General features: G+C 42.5%; 1 protein-coding gene across 2 annotated transcripts in view; it reads left to right on the forward strand.

Annotated features, from left to right (window-relative positions):
• Positions 1-456: 456 nt before the first annotated feature.
• The window catches only part of lats2 (large tumor suppressor kinase 2), a 29,244-nt gene continuing 8,498 nt past the window's right edge, over positions 457-21,202 (forward strand). Inside the window, exons 1-2 of one of the 2 annotated variants that reach the window (XM_084544797.1) lie at positions 457-648; positions 9,547-10,220. In XM_084544797.1, coding sequence (XP_084400923.1) covers positions 9,891-10,220 — 330 coding nt within the window. In that variant the 5' untranslated portion in view covers positions 457-648; positions 9,547-9,890. Of the gene's footprint in view, positions 649-9,191; positions 10,221-21,202 lie in introns of those variants that run through there. The other variant, XM_084544798.1, reaches the window with a different exon arrangement.

Raw genomic sequence — 21,202 nt, forward strand, 5'->3', positions numbered from 1 at the left:
TTTTTTCCTCTAAAGAAAGAAAAAAAATCTGTATTTGCCCCATTTTTCTAAACATTCCAAGTTTTCCCTCATAATTCTTAATGTTTTTAGCATGGATTGTAAAATATGGGTTTTAGACAAAATCATGACAAAAATATTCAAGGGAATTACGACCACTCAAAAGTCTGACCGATATTCAGGCTTATGATTGAATACAAGTTTCTTTCTGCTAAATATCACATTCTGTTTGTTTTTTGTTTTTTTTCTCTCTCACAAAAACTTTTTTTATTGCCTATTATTAATCGCCAGTGATTGGATCAACATGGCTGCCACTCTAAGCTAACTACACCAACAAGTGAGCGGAGTGGAGCCTCCTTCTTCTTAGACGATCTCCGGGACGGTGCTGACGTTCGTCGGTCCGTCACGTGACCTGAGGAATGTTAACAATGCAGCGAGTGTCCAACTTTGTGCTGCATTTCTGCTCCTGCCTGGAGTCTGGGGAGAAAATGGAGGCTCGTTTCATCACATTTAGCCCGTTCCTCCGTCTCCACTGAGCTCCGCGGACGGACTCTACGCTCTCCGCAACTTTTTATTTATTTTCCACAAAGCAAAAACTCTCCACGTTGACGGGATTTACCCTCCGAGTCCTTTGAGTTATTCTATCACATGGTAAGAGGAGAGTTACTTTTTTTGGGGAGGGGAGTGGTGGTGGTGGTGGAGGAACTTATTTCCATTTGTTGCTGAGGGGGTAGAAAAAGTTTTCTGCTTTAAAGAATATGTAGGAGCTCTCTGGGGTTAACAACTACCTCCTTTTATTTATATATATATTAATTTTTTTTAAATATTCTTCACCCCCTCTGCAAAGGAATGCGTTTCTCAGCCTGGGATACAGTGGAGGAGGCCACCGAGCCTTTAAAGCAGGGCTTTCCAAACTGTTTCATGTCCAGGGGCCCCAGGCAGAAAAAAAAAAAAAAAAAAAAAAAATCTAAACCACACTGACTCCATTTTGTAACGGTTTTGCATTTAATATCCAGCTTAAACTAAGCACAACAGTCTATTTTGTCCTGCTAATTGAAGATAGTTGCACCTCTTTTGTTGGGACCCTACTTTAAATCCCAGTAAGGGCCCCAAACTGGCTAGATTTAATGAAAATACGCTGTTGTCACTTGTTTTGGTGTTAGTTTTTAAAGCACAACTCTGTAATAACTCAACATTTGCAGTGTTTTTACGCCATATTTGATTTTAATTTCCTCTCTGTTGGGAAACTAAAAACCTGCATAGTTTTGTACTGATGCAAGCATGTGTTGCGTTCAGGTGTGCTACAACTACTACTACTACTACTACTGTACCCAAACACACACACACACACACTCTCTCTTTCTACCTGACACACTTTTACAATGTTTAACGTCGCTCATATCAGCCCCTGTGTTTGAATAGTTGAACAGAAGCACACGGTGCAAGCTTTATTTAGACGCTTTATGGTTTCTTTGCCTTTTTTTTTTTTTAATGGTTAGGCCCAGCCTTAGGTTGTTTCTAAGCATCTGTCCACAGCTGGATTTAATTCTGTCATGGCAGTTTAGAGGTATCTGTCAGGGAAGAGAGCCACGGGGATGACTGCAGCGGGGAAATCACCTCCGGACTGCAAACAGATGCTGGCAGATGTGCTCGGTGAGAGAGAGAGAGCTCGGGGGTGAGCATCGTGGGTCGAAGATGTCCGCTGTGTTTTTACAGTCCTGCCTCTTGTTTAAGGAGGGTTACGGCGCAGGAATGGAAGATGATTATCTGTGCAGGGACGGATGTGAAAGAGAAACTTTTATACTTTTAAGATTCAAGTATTTGTCATAAAGTTTCCGGCTGCAAAAAAATCAACCTTTTCCTCCTAATTCTGACTATTTATAGACCACAAATCTTAAAAATTCATATGGAAACCATGAAGGAGGATTGGTGTTACTGTAGAAGAAGGAAAAAATGGGTTATGACGTGTTTTTGTTCAGTTTTTACTCTTTAAAAAGTCTGGAAAAAACTGATATAGGTGAGTTTTATGACTATTATTGATCCCTTGTGATTTAGAGCAGCCTTAGATGCTTCGATCAGCCTTAACATTATGACCACGTGGCTGGTATCAGTGTATGACGCTCTCGTGACGATTGTAGGACCTTTCAGCAGTGGGGTCGGGGGTCAACATGGACACGCTGACTGGTCCGGAGCTACACAGCCCCATATAAAACAAAATTCGATCCGGTGTGTGTTCTGACACCTTTTCTGTCGGAATCGGCATTAACTTACTCAGCAGATTTGATCTACGGAAGCTCGTCTGTTGGATTGCACCACACGGGCCAGCTCTTCTCTTCTCCCCCAAATGCCTCAATGACCCTGTCTCCAGGTTTACCTCTTACACTTCCTTGATGGATCACTTTTGCAGACCAGGAACACCCCACGAGAGCTTCAGTCTTGCCATCACTGTGTGGCTCTTATCAAAGTCGCTCAAAACCGTCCGCTTGTCCGCGTTTCCTGCTTCCAACGTCAACTTTGAGGACGAAGTATTTCAAATATTCACTTCACGGGTCATAATGTTATGGCTGAGATCAGTGTACATGACTCGCAGCAGTCTTGTCTCCCATCTGAGTCGTCCGCAGTTTGAGCTTTCAGCGGACGCAGTGAAAGGACACAGGATGTTGTGTTCTTTCCCGAAGACATCTGTCCGACAGGTTAAATGTGATATTTTTATCCTTTAATCTGCAAACTGCTCGTGTTACTCAACGCCGCTCCGCGCGGACCGAGGCTGCAGAACATATTTCATCACCAGCTTATTGTCCAAAGGGACGTTTTATTGTCTGTCTGGAGACGAACTAACAGTGAGAGTTTGGCAAAGCCGTCGCGGTGTAATATAAACTGTTTAAATGCCCCTTTTTTTTTTAAGATTTTAAAGAGATTATTTCAGTATTTTAAAGCCAAATTCTTTTCTTGACGTCCACACCCAGTGGCCGTTAGAGTAACTGCAAGTGGAAGTGATTCACATCAGCTCTGACTTTCGGCTCGGTCGATCGTTCTCCTGCAAAAAATAACCTCGTCGCCTTGTTTTGTTATTTATTTGAAAAGACATTCCTTGACAGGTTTCACTGGAAAACGTCACCGTTTTAGGAAAACTGGCAAAATACGTGGATTTATCTTTGCCCACATGTGGAACTTATTTCACGAAAAAATGCATATTTTAAGTCCCAGTGTCAAAAGTAATGATATAGTATGACAGAGTTTAGTTCCACGCACATTTTTGAAGCATGAAGTGTGAATATTTTTTTGTGGGGGAAAGCTTCTTCCAGTTTTCAGGTTGGACGTCGTCCCGTTTAGAGCCAGACATTAGATTTAGAGTTAGGGAAGACCAAAGATAAGGGATGAGGGATGTTTTGGTGAAAGCTAGGGTTAAGTTTGAAAGTATGTTGTGTGGTTTTCGGTAGAGTACATACTTTTCCTAGTAGATTTTTAAGTTTGGACGTCCACCAACACCCGCCCAAAGCCTATTTCCAGACAGAGATCACCCATATATCTTTTTTTGGTTTATTTTGGTCAGCGTAGACTGTCCCATGATTCAGCGGTGGTATTTTTCTTGTAGTTACTTGTGGAAAGGAATGCTCATTGCTCGGACACGGCGCCTAAAGCGTCGCAGGAATGGAGGCAAGAGATCCCAGAGATGGGGCAACATTTGTGCAGCTTGGCACCCTTTGGTCCCACATTACCCCCTCCGCCACCCAGCAACATAAGGAAAACAAGTTATTGTCAGGACAAAGTTTTATCTGTACAAACAGTGAGGGCTGTGTCCTTCTTAGAGATGGCCCAGAGGGATGGAGACTCCCATGGAGGAGGCGGGTGAAGGGGTGTAGCTCGAGAGCTTTTTATGTTTGGCTACGTCTGCTTGGTAGTAGCTCCCGGCGACAAGGTTTACATCACTACCACATACATAATAAGAATACATTTTTTGGGATTGCATCAGACCAAGAGATCCCCAACTCAGACACACAAGAGTCTCCTGGATAGTTTAACAACATTTTTTTATATCGCTTCAGTTAATAACACATTATTTATGAGCGTCATTTGGTATTTTCTCCCAGGAAGTGGAAAGTCAGAGGTGTAAATGTGCTGAATTCATCCAGAAGTGAACTGATTTATTCCCACAGAGATTTTATTTAGATTTAGCTGCGCTGAGTTACCTTGAGTTAAGTGGAAGGGACTCCCAAAATAAATCATCCCAATCTGGAAATCTATTGCTGGCTAACAAGTCCTCCTGATTGATTCACGGCCTGCTGGAGGTTTCTCAAAGAAGTGTACGTTTTAATAGGACGTACAGTGTAACTCAAAGGTTGGGATGCACCTTCTCAATCAATTGTTTTTCTTTATTTTTATGGATTGGTATTGGTTCTGATCCAGGCATTTATTTTTTAAAAAGCCTCATCTTTTGTAGTTATTTGTTTTAGGTCTTCCATAAAACCAAAACCACATCCCTGTAGCATCGAAACGTCTTCTTCTTCTGGTTTAATGGCTGCTGGCTAGCGTCAAAGCTGTCAAAAATCAAAAAAGAAGAAGAAGAACCAAAGTTGTCAAACATGTCTGCTGTGTGGAAATACTTTACTCTTAAAAAATGAAGTCAGTCAGACACCAAGTTGTAAATTATGCAATGTGGATGTTTGGTGACGTGGTAGCAGGAGATCGTCATTCAGTACTACCAACTTGATTCAACACCGTTGTTTCCTGGAGACAGCGTCAAGGAGAAATATATTCCAGAGAGGATTAGGGAGTTTATGGCGTTGGATGATCACAGGTTTTCTGGAGCCAAGGTACGAGATACCCCGTCCACACTACTTTAACTTTGACAGAAACATTTATTGAACATTAATACAGTCGTATGGTTCACACCTGACCAAGGAGAGTACAAATAAGATAAGAAAAGCCTTTATGAATGTCCAGGGTAGAAAATTTAGTTTGTTCAACTTCAGATCGGGACTTGGATCGGCTGATACTCGATATTAAAAGATCGCCGTCGCATCATGGGGCAATAAAACTTGTTTGCGACATCCCTAATTATTTTCTACCTTGTAGAAAGCGACGTAGAACATTCTCTTCTTTTTCTTGTTCTTGCTCAGTCATCTGCCCCTTAATTTGAAAGTTTATGAGGCTGGAAACTCTTAAACTAATCCTCTGCAGCAGAGGTAACTCTTGGTTTTCCTTTTCTTATGAAAGCCAGTTTTTATGAAAAACTATTTCCAGTGTGACTGACCTTACTCTCTTAAAATAAAGATAATCTGTCGTTTCTGTTTACTTAGTTGAGTGGTTCTTGCCATTGTATGAAGTAGTACCAACCCTACGTCCGCACAACACAACGGAGGGTCTCAAACACATTAAGAAACTCCACAAATTCACTCTTGACAAGACTCAACTGTTAATTAAAAACCATTGCAGGCGACATTTCTGTTTGCTACATAATCCCATAGATGTTCCTTCATAGTTTTGAAAAAAAAAAAAGTTCATTCACCGCTGATTTCAGATCCATCTTTGGCTGCAGTTGCCGTTCCTGCGTCTTCTTCGATGTAATGATGCAGTTTATTAAATTTAGCTTTATTTGTTCGCAGGCGGTCATTAAATCACACAGTTTGTTGGTGTGTAATCTGATTTAACGGCGTGAAGCAAAGCACATCCATTCATCCAGCTGTGTAAAACCTGTACAATATGTTTTTCTTATTGGTAATATCATTTGAAAACATTTTGTATCTGAAGAAACGCCAGCATATTCATGTAGTTACACCAATACTAACACATTTTTTCCATCATAACTGTTATAATAATAATAAAAAGGTGGCCAGTGCATCCCATGGTTGAGTTTTGTCAATACGAACTTGTGAAAATAGTGCTGTTGACTCGTTTTAAATGCTAAAGTCATAACTGTCAGATATTTGTTTAAATGTGAGCATGGGTTGGTCATTTATTTCCACTTCCAGTCTAGACAAAAATTTAAACTGACTCCAAACTAATTTTAAAAATAATAGTGGGCAGCTTCTCTTCCTGCCAGTGGTAACTGGGCGTACGCCGAGCTCTGAAAATGTCTTGAAATGTGAAATGACTCATTGCTAGTCAGTCATTTTCATGTGTCAGGATAATTGTAAAGTAGAATTCCTTTACTAATCTACCTGCACACCAGACTTGAAACAGAACCAGATCAATTAAAGGTTGATTGCTTAACAAAATGCTTGAAATACCAGACAAGGCCTGAAAACCGCAGCCATGTTGAAACCTGTCAGAAGAGGATTGTATCTCTAGCATGTTGGTAACGGACTAGATTGGTGCACAGAGGCCAAATATCACCTGCCAGCCAAATGGAAATCTTCTCTAAACATATTCGAAGCCTGGGAGCTTCTTAGTTTGACATGAAACCAAGCTGCCAGTGAGCAAGTAAAACCTTAAATTAGGTGTAACCCAAAGGGAAAAAAAAGCGAAAGACAAATATTTAAGTGTGACAAAAAAAATGAAGCAATAAATCATTTGAAAGCGTTCCACTCCCTTAACGCTCAGCAACTCTGACAACTTCTAGGAAGTGTCCGAGATAAGTTTCTCTTGCTCTAGATTAAAAAAAACAAACAAAAAAAAAAATGGCATTGACAACAACAGCGTTGAGAAGAAGAATTGCAGTTACTGGGCAGTTGAGAGTAAACACTGATTACCACTGGTGTGAAGTATGTGGGACTTCTTGCAGAGAAACTAGAGTTACAGATGTAACTATGGTTCTACGAATTCACAGACTACAGCAGTCATGGTCAATGAAACTGAAGTCCAAGGAAAGTTTCTGTTGCTCCAGATAAAAAATAAAACTCTGCGGGACAATTGAGGACAAAAACTGATTTCTATTGTTTTCCATTGCAGAGAAACTAGAGTTACAGATGTAACTAAGGTTCTATGAATATAGAAAGCGTCCAACAACAATAGCGTTGAGAGGAAACATTACAGTTGCTAGGTAGTTGAGGACAAACACTGATTGCTGTTGGTGTGGAGCTACTTGCAGAGAAACTAGAGTTACAGATGTAACTAAGGTTCTACGAAGTCACTGACTCCGGCAGTCATGGTCAATGAAACTGAAGTCCAAGGAAAGTTTCTGTTGCTCCAGATAAAAAATAAAACTCTTCGCTGAGAGGAGGGTTTATAGCTGCGGGACAATTGAGGACAAAAACTGATTTCTATTGTTTTCTATTGCAGAGAAACTGGAGTTACAGATGTAACTAAGGTTCTATGAATATAGAAAGTGGCCAAGAAAACGTTCTGTTGCTCTTGATGCAAGAAACCAACAACAACAGCATTGAGAAGAAACATTATAGTTGCTAGGTAGGTGAAGACAAACACTGATTGCTGTTGGTGTGGAGCTACTTGCAGAGAAACTAGAGTTACAGATGTAACTAAGGTTCTATGAATATAGAAAGTGTCTTTCTGTTGCTCTTGATACAAGAAACCAACAACAGCATTGAGAGGAAACATTACAGTTGCTAGGCAGGTGAAGACAAACACTGATTGCTGTTGGTGTGGAGCTTCTTGCAATCCTCCTTCAATCAAGATCAGTAAAATTGAAGTCCAAGAAAAGTTTCTGTTGCTCCAGATACAAAATAAAACTCTACAGTGAGAGGAAGGATGACAGTTGCTGGACAAAAACTGATTTATATTGATTACTCTTGCATAGAAACAAGAGTTGCAGATGTAACTAAGGTTCTGTGAGTCATGAATGAAGTTTCTGTTGCTCTAGATTAAAACAACAACAGCAACAGCGTTGAGAAGAAGGATTGCAGTTGCTGGACAGTTGAGGCCAGACACTGATTACCACTGGTGTGGAGTATGGTAAAGAAACCGTTCCTCAAGTGGTTACAGATGTAATTAAGGCTCTATGAATTCTCGGACTCCGTAAAGATCGAGATCAATGAAAATGTCCAAGAAAAGTTTCTGTTGTTAAGGAAAAAACTTCTGCATTGTTGCTTTAAGGCTTGGATGCTTCAATTGTGAGCATATTAGCTTGCTAATGTTAGCATTTACTGTCCCTGGAGCAGTATGGGAATTTATTAATTGTCAGCAGGCGTTTTATTGTCCTAGGATGGACAACCGTACTTTTCAGGAACTTTTTAATCCAGTTCAAGGTTGTTTTTATGTGTGTCATTTAATATTGAATGATTGAATGACAAAAACTGAGATATCCCCGGTTAACTAAACAAAGCCAAACACTCCACTTGAGACTGTACCCCCCTCCCTCCCAGATGTAAGTGTTTAATGATTTCGGACTTCCTCACGCGAGCCTCCCGACAACGAACATGTGCTTTTATTCCTCACATCATCCCACACCACCGGGACGGGTGATGGTGCCGCGGCAGAATGCGGAGTATGTTCTTTTAGATAAGACTCGCTGTCAGGTGGTGTTACATATCTGATCACAGGGGAGCATCACAGGCAGCGGGGCCGACGGACGGACGGAGGGAGGGAGGGAGGGAGGGAGGGGCCGCCGGCTTGTTTTGACCCCACCCTGAAAGCCCTGCACTCTCAGTAGGGTGTTTACTGATGACCACGTACCAGAAGTATGCAGTGACAGGGGCCGACTTGTGCAACCTCAGCTATGCATTGATGGGGTGCAGAGAGGGGCAGGTGGTGTTTAATGACCTCTGGCATTCCTGGAATATGCATTAGGTGTGCAGCAGTGTTTAAGGCAGCGCTCGTACTGAATGCCAGGTATTAATAGTCGCAAACTGGTCTCAGGTAATACTTGTGGCATTTTGTGACCACTTGCAAGATGTTTGAAATTCCAGTTCCTTCACCTTACATTAAAGCATAATGTTTCTCTGGTTCGACTTCTAGATGTTTACTGCTCGGTAGGGAAGCCCCGATTGGTATGGGGGCCAATCCAGGCAGCGGCTGATTAGATCGGATAGGTATCGGGCTACAGCCAAGCCCGATCTTTTGTAGTTACTTGTTTTAGGTCGGCCATAAATCAAAACTACGTCCCAGTAGTGTCAAAACGTATTATTCCTCTTCGATGCCCAGCGTCAAAGTTGCCTAAAATTGAAGAAGTAGAAGAAGAGGAACCAAAATCAGAGGAAATACTTTACTCTGGAAAATTAATTCAGTCAGACAGCAATTTGTAAATTGTGCAATGTGGATGTTTGGTGAGATAGTAGTAGGAGATCATAATTCAATACTGCCATCTTGATTTAACACCTGTAAACAAACAAAAATGGAATACACTGTGTACACTCAGGCAAAGGTTGCACCAAAATAACAACACACGCTCAATGCGCATGCTTTCTGGAGCTAAAGTATGAGCTACCGTTTCCACATCGTGTTAGCTTTGACAGCCCAATTTATTGGACTTAATACAGACGCATGAATACAAATAAGATAATAAAAGACTTTATGAATATACAGGGGTATACTACAAGTAAAAAAAGACTTGATTGGGATGTCCCTACTGCTCAGTGTTTGCTATGATTTTAGAAAATACACTATATGCATGACCGCAGTCTCCGTGTTTTAACTCCATCCTTACCTCCGCAGGCGCAGAGCGGCAGCATCATGGTTTGGCTCCGGGTTGCCCTTGTGACCGGCTGCATTTCCTGGAATAAGCTGGAACCTGAGCCTTGAAAGCCACACCATGGAATGCCTGTAGTATCCCGCCTTCATCCACCCCAGAATCAGAAACACAAAGTGAGACACCAATAAGGGACGCAGAGGAGGACTCCTGAATCTGTGCGTCCGATCTGTTCTCCAGAAGGCTCTTTTATCTATTTAGGTCAGCCAGCTTGAAAGGGATCTCACGGAGGCTGTAAGGGGGAGCGAGTGCCAGTTTGTGTGTGTGATTCCCCTTTTTAGAGTAGGTGCCTGCCCTGGGCACTCAGGCCATGAGGCCCAAGACTTTCCCGGCCGCCCCGTATGTGGGCAACACACGGCAGAGGCTTCAGGAGATCAAGGAGGGCCTGAAGCAGCCGGCCAAGCTGGTGAGCCAGGCTTTTAACGGAGGCAGCTCCCGCAGCGATGGCGGCAGAGGCGCCGACAGCAAGAGCGGCAAAGACACGGCCAGCCGACAGCAGCAGCTCCGGCCCCCGCAGAAGTTCAACAACTACCAGAACGCCCTGCTGGAAATCCGCAGGTCGCTCAGGCCTTTCGAGTCGGGCGCCGGGGAGGTGAACCGGCAGATGCTGCAGGACCTGGTGAACACCGGCTGCGACCAGGTGAGCTTACCGTCATGTGAGAGAGAATTGGGATGGGTGTCGTTTCAGTTTCAGTAGGCGCATCTTGCATATGTCTTTGTGCAGCTCTTCTTTGCTGTCAAACTTTTTAAATCCAGTCAGCTTTCAGCCCTGACTGTGCTCTCAGGTTTTTAACTCCTGTCATGTTTTGGATCTCCCTCACATGTGGACTAATCTTGCATAATATTTGTCTTGTGAAACCAGTCCCACGAGAGGACGCAGGAACTGGTGTATATTTTGAAAAATCTATCCGAGGGCTTAGCAAATCGATGTCAGATCTTTCGAATTAAGACAGTTTTGATTCAGAAAATTGCTTTTTTAAACCCTTAGTGAGAATAAACCGCCAACAAAACCTTTATTTTGTGAACACGTCGTTAAATCTTACTTGAATTACGAAAGAATAAATAATAAATGCAAACATTCTCCCAATCGGCTCGGCCTTTAAACCCTGAGCGTGTGAATGTCTTGAGTTTCAGAGAAGAGAATGTCAATAACTTCCCTCCGCTAACTTCAGTCAGGAATTTCTCAAAGGAAGCCGTATGTGCTCAGAGCTGCAATACAATACAAATCTCTCCTGCCAAGCGTATAGTGCTTCGATTACGTAACACAAGCCCAGGAGCGTTGACATGTTGAAATATCAGGTGGATTTCCCAACTGGGCTGTTTAGTTTTTTTTGTTTTTTTTTTAACTCCCTCTGTCCCGCTTGAAGGAGTGCAAGTACAACATCAGACGTCTCCGGAGAAGAATGAAGTGGGCGTTTCTATGGAAAGTGATTCAACCTTGAGGCGTTGAAAATCACTCGGTGAGGGAGTCATGTGGATCCCGTTTATCAGGGGTCACTCACCTCCCTCAAGTCCAAGCAGAATGTCAACATTGTACATTCAAAGCGTTTCATCTGACATAATCTAAAGCTTCACATCTGCAAGGAGTTAAATTTGCACATCCCCAAAAATCTGATTTCACGCTGTCATCGAGGGAGTTCACTGCAACATGTCCCCGCACCTGCTGCGCCTTCTTCTCGCCTCGGATCAGGGCTTAAACGAATGCAGTCGACGGTAACAGCAACAATGCAAGGAGGGTTGAGCCGGTGTGGGTTGGAAAAGAAGATGAAATATGAACCTGGGTTTATTTTGAAACGGGATCATTTAAAATGAATGAGGAAGTCTGTATTTGCGGCCTGAGCGTGCACCAGTTGCTGCATGCCCAGTCTGAACAGCAGCCAGAAAAATCTTCGGTATTATTCAGCGTCAGGAAAGCTGCGGGGAAGTGACTTGACGATTAAAATCGCATACCGTCCAGGTATGATCTGGTACATCTGTGGTTAAAAGGGGGCCCTGCTGGAGGACGAGCCCTGTGATGGAGCACAGTATGTGAAGAATGCTCAGCTCAAGCCCGTGCACAGCGCTGCGAAGAAGAGTTATGAGACTTCCCCTGGTAGCTAAATTGATTTCAGCTTATCACAGCTGGAGGACGCACCATTTGTTGGGTGTTTGCTGAAAGCAGGACCTTTGCTCTGCGTCCTGTTTCTGTGCCTGGACTGACTGTGTGCTGCATTAGAGGGTTAGTGAACTGAAAGTGGGCTATGTAATCGGTTTAACTGGTGCAGAGAGATTTGTTTGTAACTGTATTGTGATGATATGGAGTTAAGAGGCACAGACACCGAACTGACATCTGAGAACTAGCGTCCTAACGAAGGCCGTGAAGTTGCACTTCAACACACGACAAAGACAAATGCGTTGTCCACCTGTGAGAAAGGAAATAACTCTTCGTACCAGTAGGCAACAGTTGTCTGTTTTGGTCAATCAATAGAGGAAACGGGAAGAGTTGCTATTAATTGGGAGAATAGGAACCTAGGAAGAGATACAAACCCCTACCCCATAGCAATGACACTCCTTGATAGCTTCAGACACACAAAAACGCTTCAGGAACAACTCAAAAAAACATGAAGAACAGCACAAGGTGTTGACCTGGCCTCCAAATTCACTAGATCCCAAACTGATCAAGTATCTGTGGGATGAACCTCCCCTCAGAGACCCCCCCCCCACTAACAACATTCACCCTCAGAAGGCCCATGTCAGTTCCCCGATGAGCCCCAACTGTTTTGGAGGCCCAAGAGAAACCTACGCAATATTAGGAAGGTGGTCATAATGTTATGTAATGAGTGCATTGGTAAAAACAAAAAACACCAACAGCCATTTCATTTTCTCGGCTGCAGTTCGGACTACCCGACATCCATTGCTGCCACCATTGTGAATGGACAGAGCTGGGCAGGTCCAGTCAATACAAACAGGAAGTGGACATTCAATGGCTACAGGGTGGAACAGTTCCTCCCGCTGCAGTCCAGTCACCACCCTGCATGTCGCCTATCCGCCTCCTCCTCTGTCTGTGGTGTCCGCCACACTCCACACTCTCTTTTGCAAAGTCATTGCCCTTAATTGTTTCCCTAGATTTGCGCCTTTGCTAAATTCTGCATGTTTTGAGTTACGGCTCATTTCATTGATGAATGTTGAACGAAAAGCAGCTTCACACTCTCTTTACACAACTCCCTTGGTTTTATTTCTCCCTTCTGGTACTCTAAACTGCCTCACAGCACCTAATTAGAAAGAAATCAACCTAAACAACCTCTAACACACCTTAGTGCATCTCTATGAAGTCTCCTCTAGCTCTTCTCTGAGTCTAATTTAATATTCTGAAGGTATTTTGTTTGGGCAAAAGATGGAGGCGAGGCAGTAAGAAGGAGAACAGGACTCAGCCAGTCAGAAAACCCGAGTATTTTGGGTTTGTTATGGCAGGAAAAGCAAATCCCAATAAGCCGTGGCGAATGGCTCAACCTAAATGGATCTTAAATTACCTTACGTTTGTCGTTTATTAGTATCTTTACTATAATGGACGGACTGCGTCTCTATTTTTCTCTTTCGAGCACATTCCCGAGCCAACATGGCCGCCCACGTCCTTCGAACACCTTTCCTCTTCTCCCACTTTTTTTCATCCCAGCTCTTATCAGCCAGCCTCGTCTTCTTCCTCCTCCTCCTCTCGTCTTCCCCAGCTGCAAATTGCAGAGCAATGTGGCTCGTTACATAATCCTTTCTCTTTTTTTTTTTTTTTTAAAGGAGGAAATGTTTTGGAGGGGGAGCGTAGGTGGGGGTGGCATGCCAGGCATCGAGATGACTGGGGGGAAGAAAGGAAGTGAAAGGGAAGGGACGGGAAGGAGGGGTGAGCGTTCAACGCTAAACTCCCAGGCCGTGCTCACGGGGCCCCGCCGCTGTACGTACAGGACAAACTGCGGCCGGGGAAGGAATCCGGTGCACGCCGAGCATATTAAAGCCTCCGACGTGTGAGCAAACAAACATTGTGGTGTTTATGTAGCGAGGCGGCCAACGGGACGTGACTTGGTTTGTAAGTTGTAAGGGGGCAGAGGACGAGGCTTTCCTCGGTTCACGTTGTAATATTTTTGAAGCAAGGCGTAGCCCCGGTTTGAAACACTGTGTTGCACTTGTTGTCTTTCTATATGCTACTACCATGGATGAGGAGGAATTCTTTACAGCTTTCTATGTGGGAAATGATGCATGGACGTCCCTCTTGGCATGTCCCATCTGCTTTGCGCTATTGAACGTCCTCCATATGGCTTTGATTTGCAGCGTCCAATGCGCCTTAGATTTGGATCTAAGAGACAACTAATATATAAAAATAAAAAAATAAACACAGGATGATATTTCTCACTCATGCAAAAATAAAAAAACAAAAGTTTGTGTGTCCGTGTAGAGTTTGTAGGCTGGTGATTATGCGTTTCGGGATAACTCAGCGGCTTGCGGCCCGCGACCATTATGACACGGGTGCAAAATGTGGCCAGGATATTTTTGACTCGGGGAGAAAGAGAAAGAGAGAGACGGAGAGACAGAGACGGAGAGAAAGAGACTTTCCAGATTGCAAATAGCTTGAATTCCTGCTTCCTGGGTTGAGGAATGTGCGCAAGGAACATCTGTCGCCATGACAGCCGGGGTCACCAGGCCCGCCTCCACCCAGAGGAAGAGACAAACAATAAAAACCAGAGAGTGCTGCAGCGCCGATGCTTTCCCGACACATCTCGATGTATTTTAATGTCTCTCAGAGTCGGCTGAGATATTTATAGCTGCGCTTTAAGACGGGTGTGTTAGTCCTGTTAAAAAATATGTAAGTGATTTAAGACGTCTCACCATTATTCATCTACTAAAATACCAAAATAATAATAATATTTAAGGTAACACATTTTCTTTTTATCTTATCATAAATTTCTTTTTTATTCATTGACATGTGTTGTCATATTCTTTTCTTGGTAATGAAGGGTGTTTAAAGGGGCGTCTATCATTTAAAAGAATAACCCGTACTAATAATAATAATTAAAGGAACACTTATGGTGTAAAAGTGACGTGCGAACACAAATCTGGCTAAAGTTTGACTCGGCTGAAGTCCCTGAGGTAGAAGACGCCGTCCATCTTCATGCTTTTTACTCGACTTCTAGTGCAGTTAAAACATGTTTAATGCTAGTTTGTGTTAAGCTCACCCCCAGCTTCACTATTTATGAACTGGTTATGAAACTCCACTCAGTCCACTCTAGTGTGTGACGGCACATTTTCACCCGGGTGACAAAGGAGCAAAGAATTCAACTTCTTTATCTGGATCTCTTTATCAGTCATCAGTCAGATATCGGTGGCACTTCTCATTAATAAAGGTTACAGGTCGGATTCAGAGCTCTTAAACCACCTGAACAAATATCACGTAGAAACACTCAGAGGTGTCCGAGACCACTCAAACGCCGGGGAAGACATTTGAAGCGAAGTTTCCGTCAGGTTCTCAGCGTGCCCAAAAAATAACTGAACCTGCAGCGACGTTTTTCTGGGATATGCTTAGGTCTTTTCCCGTTTTGAAGCTACTGGTCAGGATTTATGAAATGAAATTTACACATACAGTTAGTCTGTGTACATTTTAATGCACCATTTTTGTTAGGACTGGGTTTCAAACATAGATTTTCCCATTAAAATCGAGTGATTCCTAAAATCCTCAGATTGATTTCTTTTAAAATATATGACATATGATGACAGAGGAAAGCTGGACATAAGCAAGATGTGAACCTAGACGTAAAATCTTCAAGAAATACCACAAATCTCAACATTTTAGCCTAAAGTTAAACAGTTCTGAAACTGAAATATCTCTAAATGCACTGATATTGAAATCAAATCACATCTGAACCCTGAATCGTAACCATTCAAGGAAATCAGTAGCGCTACCCAGCCCTGGATTTTGTAGAACGTACAACTTTAGTTTTGTGAAAATTAAGTAAGTTATGTCTTAAAGGGGAATTACTGTTTTTTACAACCTGGACCTTATTTCTGGCATAAAATATGATCATTTACTCACCCATATAACTTTTGTGTAATTTGTATTCCTTCGGGAGATATTTAGATCGGCGTATATCCATATAGTGGGAGTGAATGGGGCACCGAAACGCAGCCTCTAAATAACGCATTATCCGCCGCGAAACTCGTTCATTTCACCAATATTTTGTTATCGTACGCTAGTGCTATTCCCTGTTAAGTCCTGAGTTACCTGTTATGATGATGTCTTCTGACCTGGATGATAGCATCTCTGAACGACGGTTGGCTTGTTTACCTGTTATTTGCTACTGCTAGTATTTTTTCTGAGGTTGTGGATGAACCATAGCAGTAGCAAATTTAACTAAATGCTAAATCTCTAAATGAATGGATCAAGTCTAGATAAAAATCTCCATGCCCTAACCCTAACCCTACACAACAACACTACATGTCTCCTCCATTGATAAACTATCTGAAAATATTTGGCATTACTCCCATGTTCAAAGAACACATCTCAGGATTCACTCTGACGTCCAGTTAGAGCATTCAGAATAACCTTTACAGATCTTTACACTGTAATATCTAATAAACAACAAAATGCTTATTTTTAATTATCGACGTTTCACTTCTGCAAAGGAGCATTTGCAAGGAAAGAGTCCTAAATGAAGCAGAAAGAGTGAAGTGAGAGGGACTAAATGTGACATTACAGGGCGGCTCTGGCAGCCAACACTAGGAATGTAACAGACATACACGTACACACAGGAAACCCAGAATAAACAGTGGGTTGTGTGTGTTTGTGTGTGTTTGTGGTGAGTTTTGAGCTCAGGGACATAAAGTTATATATATTATATTATATATGTGTGTGTGCGTATGAACATGCAGATGCAACATGAGGAGACGAAAAGCAGGACTGTTGGATCCAGTAGTGAATTCATATTATAATATGTAATATATGGACACACTGTGACACACACATAATACAGAGGGCATTGAAAGTGTGTGGCCTTGGCATTTCCTGGCTTTCAGAGCTTGACCGTGCCCTCTGCTGCTGCGTGGTCGTACTTTTAAACGATTTATGTTTGATTCAGTTTCCTCCCGACAAATAAAGGCTGCCAGCCGTTCTGAGAAAACACAGAACGCCGGGTCACAAAATGGCTCCTCTGGGACAAAACGTCTCAGCTGTTCTTTGATTTTTCTTGCGCTCCCGAGGACAGAGATGGATTTTTCGTTGCTTCTCTTCTTAGAAGACGTTATTGTGCTTTGTGTTTTATCACAATAGAAAACCCTTTTTATGTTCTTGTTTCGTAGCTAAAAACAGCTGTTACCATGACAAATGCTAATATTTCACAATAGGCCATGCAGGTCTATTTATATGCAACAAATACACTGATCAGCCACAACATTAAAACCACTGACAGGAGAAGTAGGTAACATTGACCATCTTGTGACAGTTCAATGTTCTGCTGGGAAACTTCTGGACCTGGCATTCATTCATTCATTGGTGTGGATGTTACTTAGATATGTAGCACCCACCTAGACCAGACCAGGCACCCCCACCCCATAGCAATGACACTCCTTGATGGCAGCAGCCATCCCCAGCAGGATGCAGCCACAAAAACGCTTTAGGAACAACTAAAAAAAAACAAAACATGAAGAACAGCACAAGGTGTTGACCTGGCCTCCAAATTCACTAGATCCCAAACTGATCAAGTATCTGTGGGACCCAAAGGCCACATTGTGTTGCCAGACACCACAGGACACCCTCAGAAGGCCCATGTCCATTCTCTGATGAGTCACCACTGTTTTGGAGGCACAAGGGAGACCTACACAATATTAGGAAGGTGGTCATAATGTTATGCCTCATCGGTGTGTGTAGTTTCAGAGCAGTTCTGTATTAAGTCAAAAAAGCACAAGAAAGCATTTCAATTATAAAGAATTTGCAGCTCATTGAAGAACCTTCTAGGAGTTGCTTCTGTTTGTACATTTCTAAATACAGCTTTACCACTCTGCCTGTGACTTGAGGCCCTACTGCCTGAGTGCTGGGCTGCCAAGTGATTTATAAACCAGCAGCAGCACTTCAAGTGATCTTGAAGCCATTGTAAAGATTTAAGAGTTGGACTAATGTGCTCAGTTCTCCTGGTTCTTGTTAGAAATCTGGCTGCAGCAGTCTAGGGCCCCCGTTCAAACCTTGGATTAACACCCGACCCGAGCAACCCGATCGCAAGTGGGGCCCCGTTTTAAGGACCTGTGGTCACATCTTGGGTTAAAATGCGTCTCCGCATGCGTCCCCAACCAGCTCTTCAGATCTGATCTGAGTTTTATGGTCAGTATGGAAATAAAAATCAACATCATAACAGCTGCTGCCTCTAATGGATCTCTACCTGCTGCTGTATCAGAATTATAACTTGGGGACATGATACATATTTTGGAACAAGCTCTTAAGTTAGCTGTAAATATAAGCTATAAATTTATTGTTTTGGATCAATAAAGATGGAACACATCGAGGAGAGGTTAACTGAGGAGGTTTGGAGATAAAAACATTCGTATGACTCGTGTTCGGTGAAATTTCGGCAAAAGGTTCAGTCACCATTGTTGAAAGTGAACCAGGAAGTAGAAACAAAAATTAACCCGACTGGCAAAAAACATGCGTAAGTTACGACGTAAGAGCCTCAAATCTGGACGCTTTGGTTCAGATTGCCCAGGATGGATGTTAATGCAAGGTGCCTAAATGTGCTGCAGGCGTTGAATGGTCTTTTTGGGAAGAAGAGTGGACCGTCCATCACTGTAGCCTGTAAATTATAGTAAAGCACTTCTTATTTACTATAAAGCCGCAGCTATATTCTGAGAATTCAGGTATTTTTACATCGAAAGCACCGTCTGTTCATTATAATTTAGCATTTCGGCTTCATACTGCCAGGGTTGGTGCTTCATTGCGCCCAAGCACAGCCAATACACCCAATTATTACCTGTTGAAGGATTTTCCTTTTTAATTTGTGGATGTCGTTCCTACGTTTGGCCAGCGGGGGCGAGCGTCTGAACGCCTGAACTGAGCCGGGTAGAGTTGAAATGTCTTTGCAGTGAGGTCATATGCCATTTGAGGGGATTTCCTCATCTAGGTGTGGGTTTCTCAGTCGGAGAAGGAAAGACTTTCTGTTGTGTTTGTCTCACGCTTTGCCGTCCTGTTTTATTTACGTGTTTGGTGTTGTTTTGAAAGGCGTTAAGTTGATGAAGATTAAAAGCTGTTGCTGCCCCCCCACCCCTCCTCAATCACACACCATCGTAAGCAATGTCAGTTCATAAATGGGGTCAGTTGAACTCGGTGCACACATGCATCGTGCAGCATTAACAGGACAGTGATTGTTTTTAACTGAAAGCTTGGGATCATTTAGTTTGTTGGACTACAGTGCTGCACATAGTGATTAACAAGTACTGTATAACTCCTTTCGTACTACAGAAATGCATAGAAACTTATGTTTTTGACTGGATACAACTAAAATCTACTGGCTGTAAATGGGTTTGGTTTAAATCGTGAAGGTTTGTGCTTTGAAATGACGTATAATATTAATTGAGAATGTGCTGATGCCATTCAAAATACAGCATATTTGGGAATATTAGTTGAAAACCCAATGCCAAAAATCCTGCGTGTAAGCTTTTCAAGAGGGAGTGAATCATAGATCACTGCTACATCTGTGCTCTCTCACTGCCATGACCTATTTGTTGTAAAATACCGACAGTGCTGATAAGACACTAAATCCTTGACGTAAAACAGTTAGATTTTCCGTTTAAAACTATAAATCAAAACCACAATTGCGTCTTTTGTTTTCCCGCAGCCTCAAAGCTTGTTAAGATGTCTCGGTCTGAGTCGATGACCCGTTGTCCTCCTTTAACTTAGCACAAGAACCCCCGAAGAATGATCGGCATTGTTTAATAAAAGGCTTGAGAGGAATTCTCTGCATGTTTCCTCCTTCGCATTTTTTTTTTTTTTTGCTGCAGTGTCTCGATCATAAATTACACGGCAACTGATGAAGAGAAAATGCCAGAGTGGTTAACCGACATTTTTCACATAGGTGACCTACATACCGTTGGGTTTTTATAGTGACCCACCTGTTGGAGCACAAGGCTCCGGTCTGGGATGAGCTCCATGTGGCCCACCTGTGGGTACAGTGGAGGAAGGAGGCGAGCCGCATAAAATGTAATTTAACGTGAAGAGGACGGAGAAGGAATAGAGAAGTTATGAAAGCTGCTTGGCCACACAGTTAACGTGAATGCAAGTTAAAATAAAACAAATATTAAGCCTTCCTTGTGGTGTTTTAATGTTTTTAGCATCATATGGAAAGGAATTTAGAAAGACAGTCATTTGGGTGGCACACTATTGACTTATATCCAAGATTTTGACTGTGGTGTTGCTTCATATTTACTTGATGGTCTGGGACAGAAGTTCAGTTGATATTAATTTGAGAGATGCAATGTCCCTGGATTGTTTTTCTTAAGCACACACCATTTACTGCATCATATTTCTAAAAATCTTTCCGTGGCCTCGCAAAACTAGTTTTGCACGACTAATCTTGCGAAACCAAGCAACGGGATTAGTCCAACGACATGACAGAAAAAGTAAAGGACAGAAGAGCCTTGCAAAAGCAAAGCCATATGTAAGATGCACCAGCTACAGGTAAAATATTGTGTGCATACCACAAATCTTTGAAATCAATGACAGCATCAGTTTTATTTTGAAGTAAAATGGTTCGGATAGTGAAATATCTCAATTGGAATTGAACCAAAATTGGGAAATCGGTAGCATTCCCCAAACCTGCAGCACATAGACAAACAGCCAGAGTCCAACTAGCATGTACGTTCTGCAGCTGCCTGAGAAGCAGTGACTCTTGATAGTAGCTTTAATCATCTACAAGGGAAATTGCTTGGTCACAGTAGCTTAGTTGCACATTAAAAAATAATTCTTGAGAATCACAAGTAAAAAGAAAGATCAAACAAAATAAAAGCAAAGCATTTGCAAACTTAGTATGTGAACAAATGTACAAGAAATAGAGAAAATATACGTTATATACATAGGAATGTTTTATAAGGTGCAATAATGTGCATTAACATTAACAACATAGAGTTATCTGTTGCAGAAAGGTGAGGTCTTGTACAGCTGGATAGCGTGAACAGCTGGCCGGAGTAAATTCGTCATCCAAAAGTAGAATCCAAACTGTCGTGCAGAGCCGGGCCTCTCCTGAATCGGTGATCTCTTACTGACGCACTTTACTACCAATTCATCTTTGCAACTTGCCTGAGAAGTTGCTGCCAGAGCTTGGACAAGCGTCAGTGGTTCACAGAAAGTGACAGACCCTTAAACCAAACGGAAGTGAACGAAAACTCAAGGGAGGATGAAAAGCCAGACTGAAAACGTAACATAAACCGCATTAGAGCTATTGCTTACTGGTCATTTCCAGTGAAGCGCGTCTGCTAGTAAACGTACGCACAGGACCACACCCTGCTGCTAGACGACAACAGTGATTCATTCACAGAAATAAGTGCGCACAGTGCAGAAGATCGTGCAGCGGTATGATAATTATCTCAGCTCAGAGGATGTGTTTCATTTGTGACAATAAACATGTC

Source organism: Chelon labrosus, assembly GCF_963514085.1.
Source record: "Chelon labrosus genome assembly, chromosome: 5".
NCBI classification, from domain to species: Eukaryota; Metazoa; Chordata; class Actinopteri; order Mugiliformes; family Mugilidae; genus Chelon; species Chelon labrosus.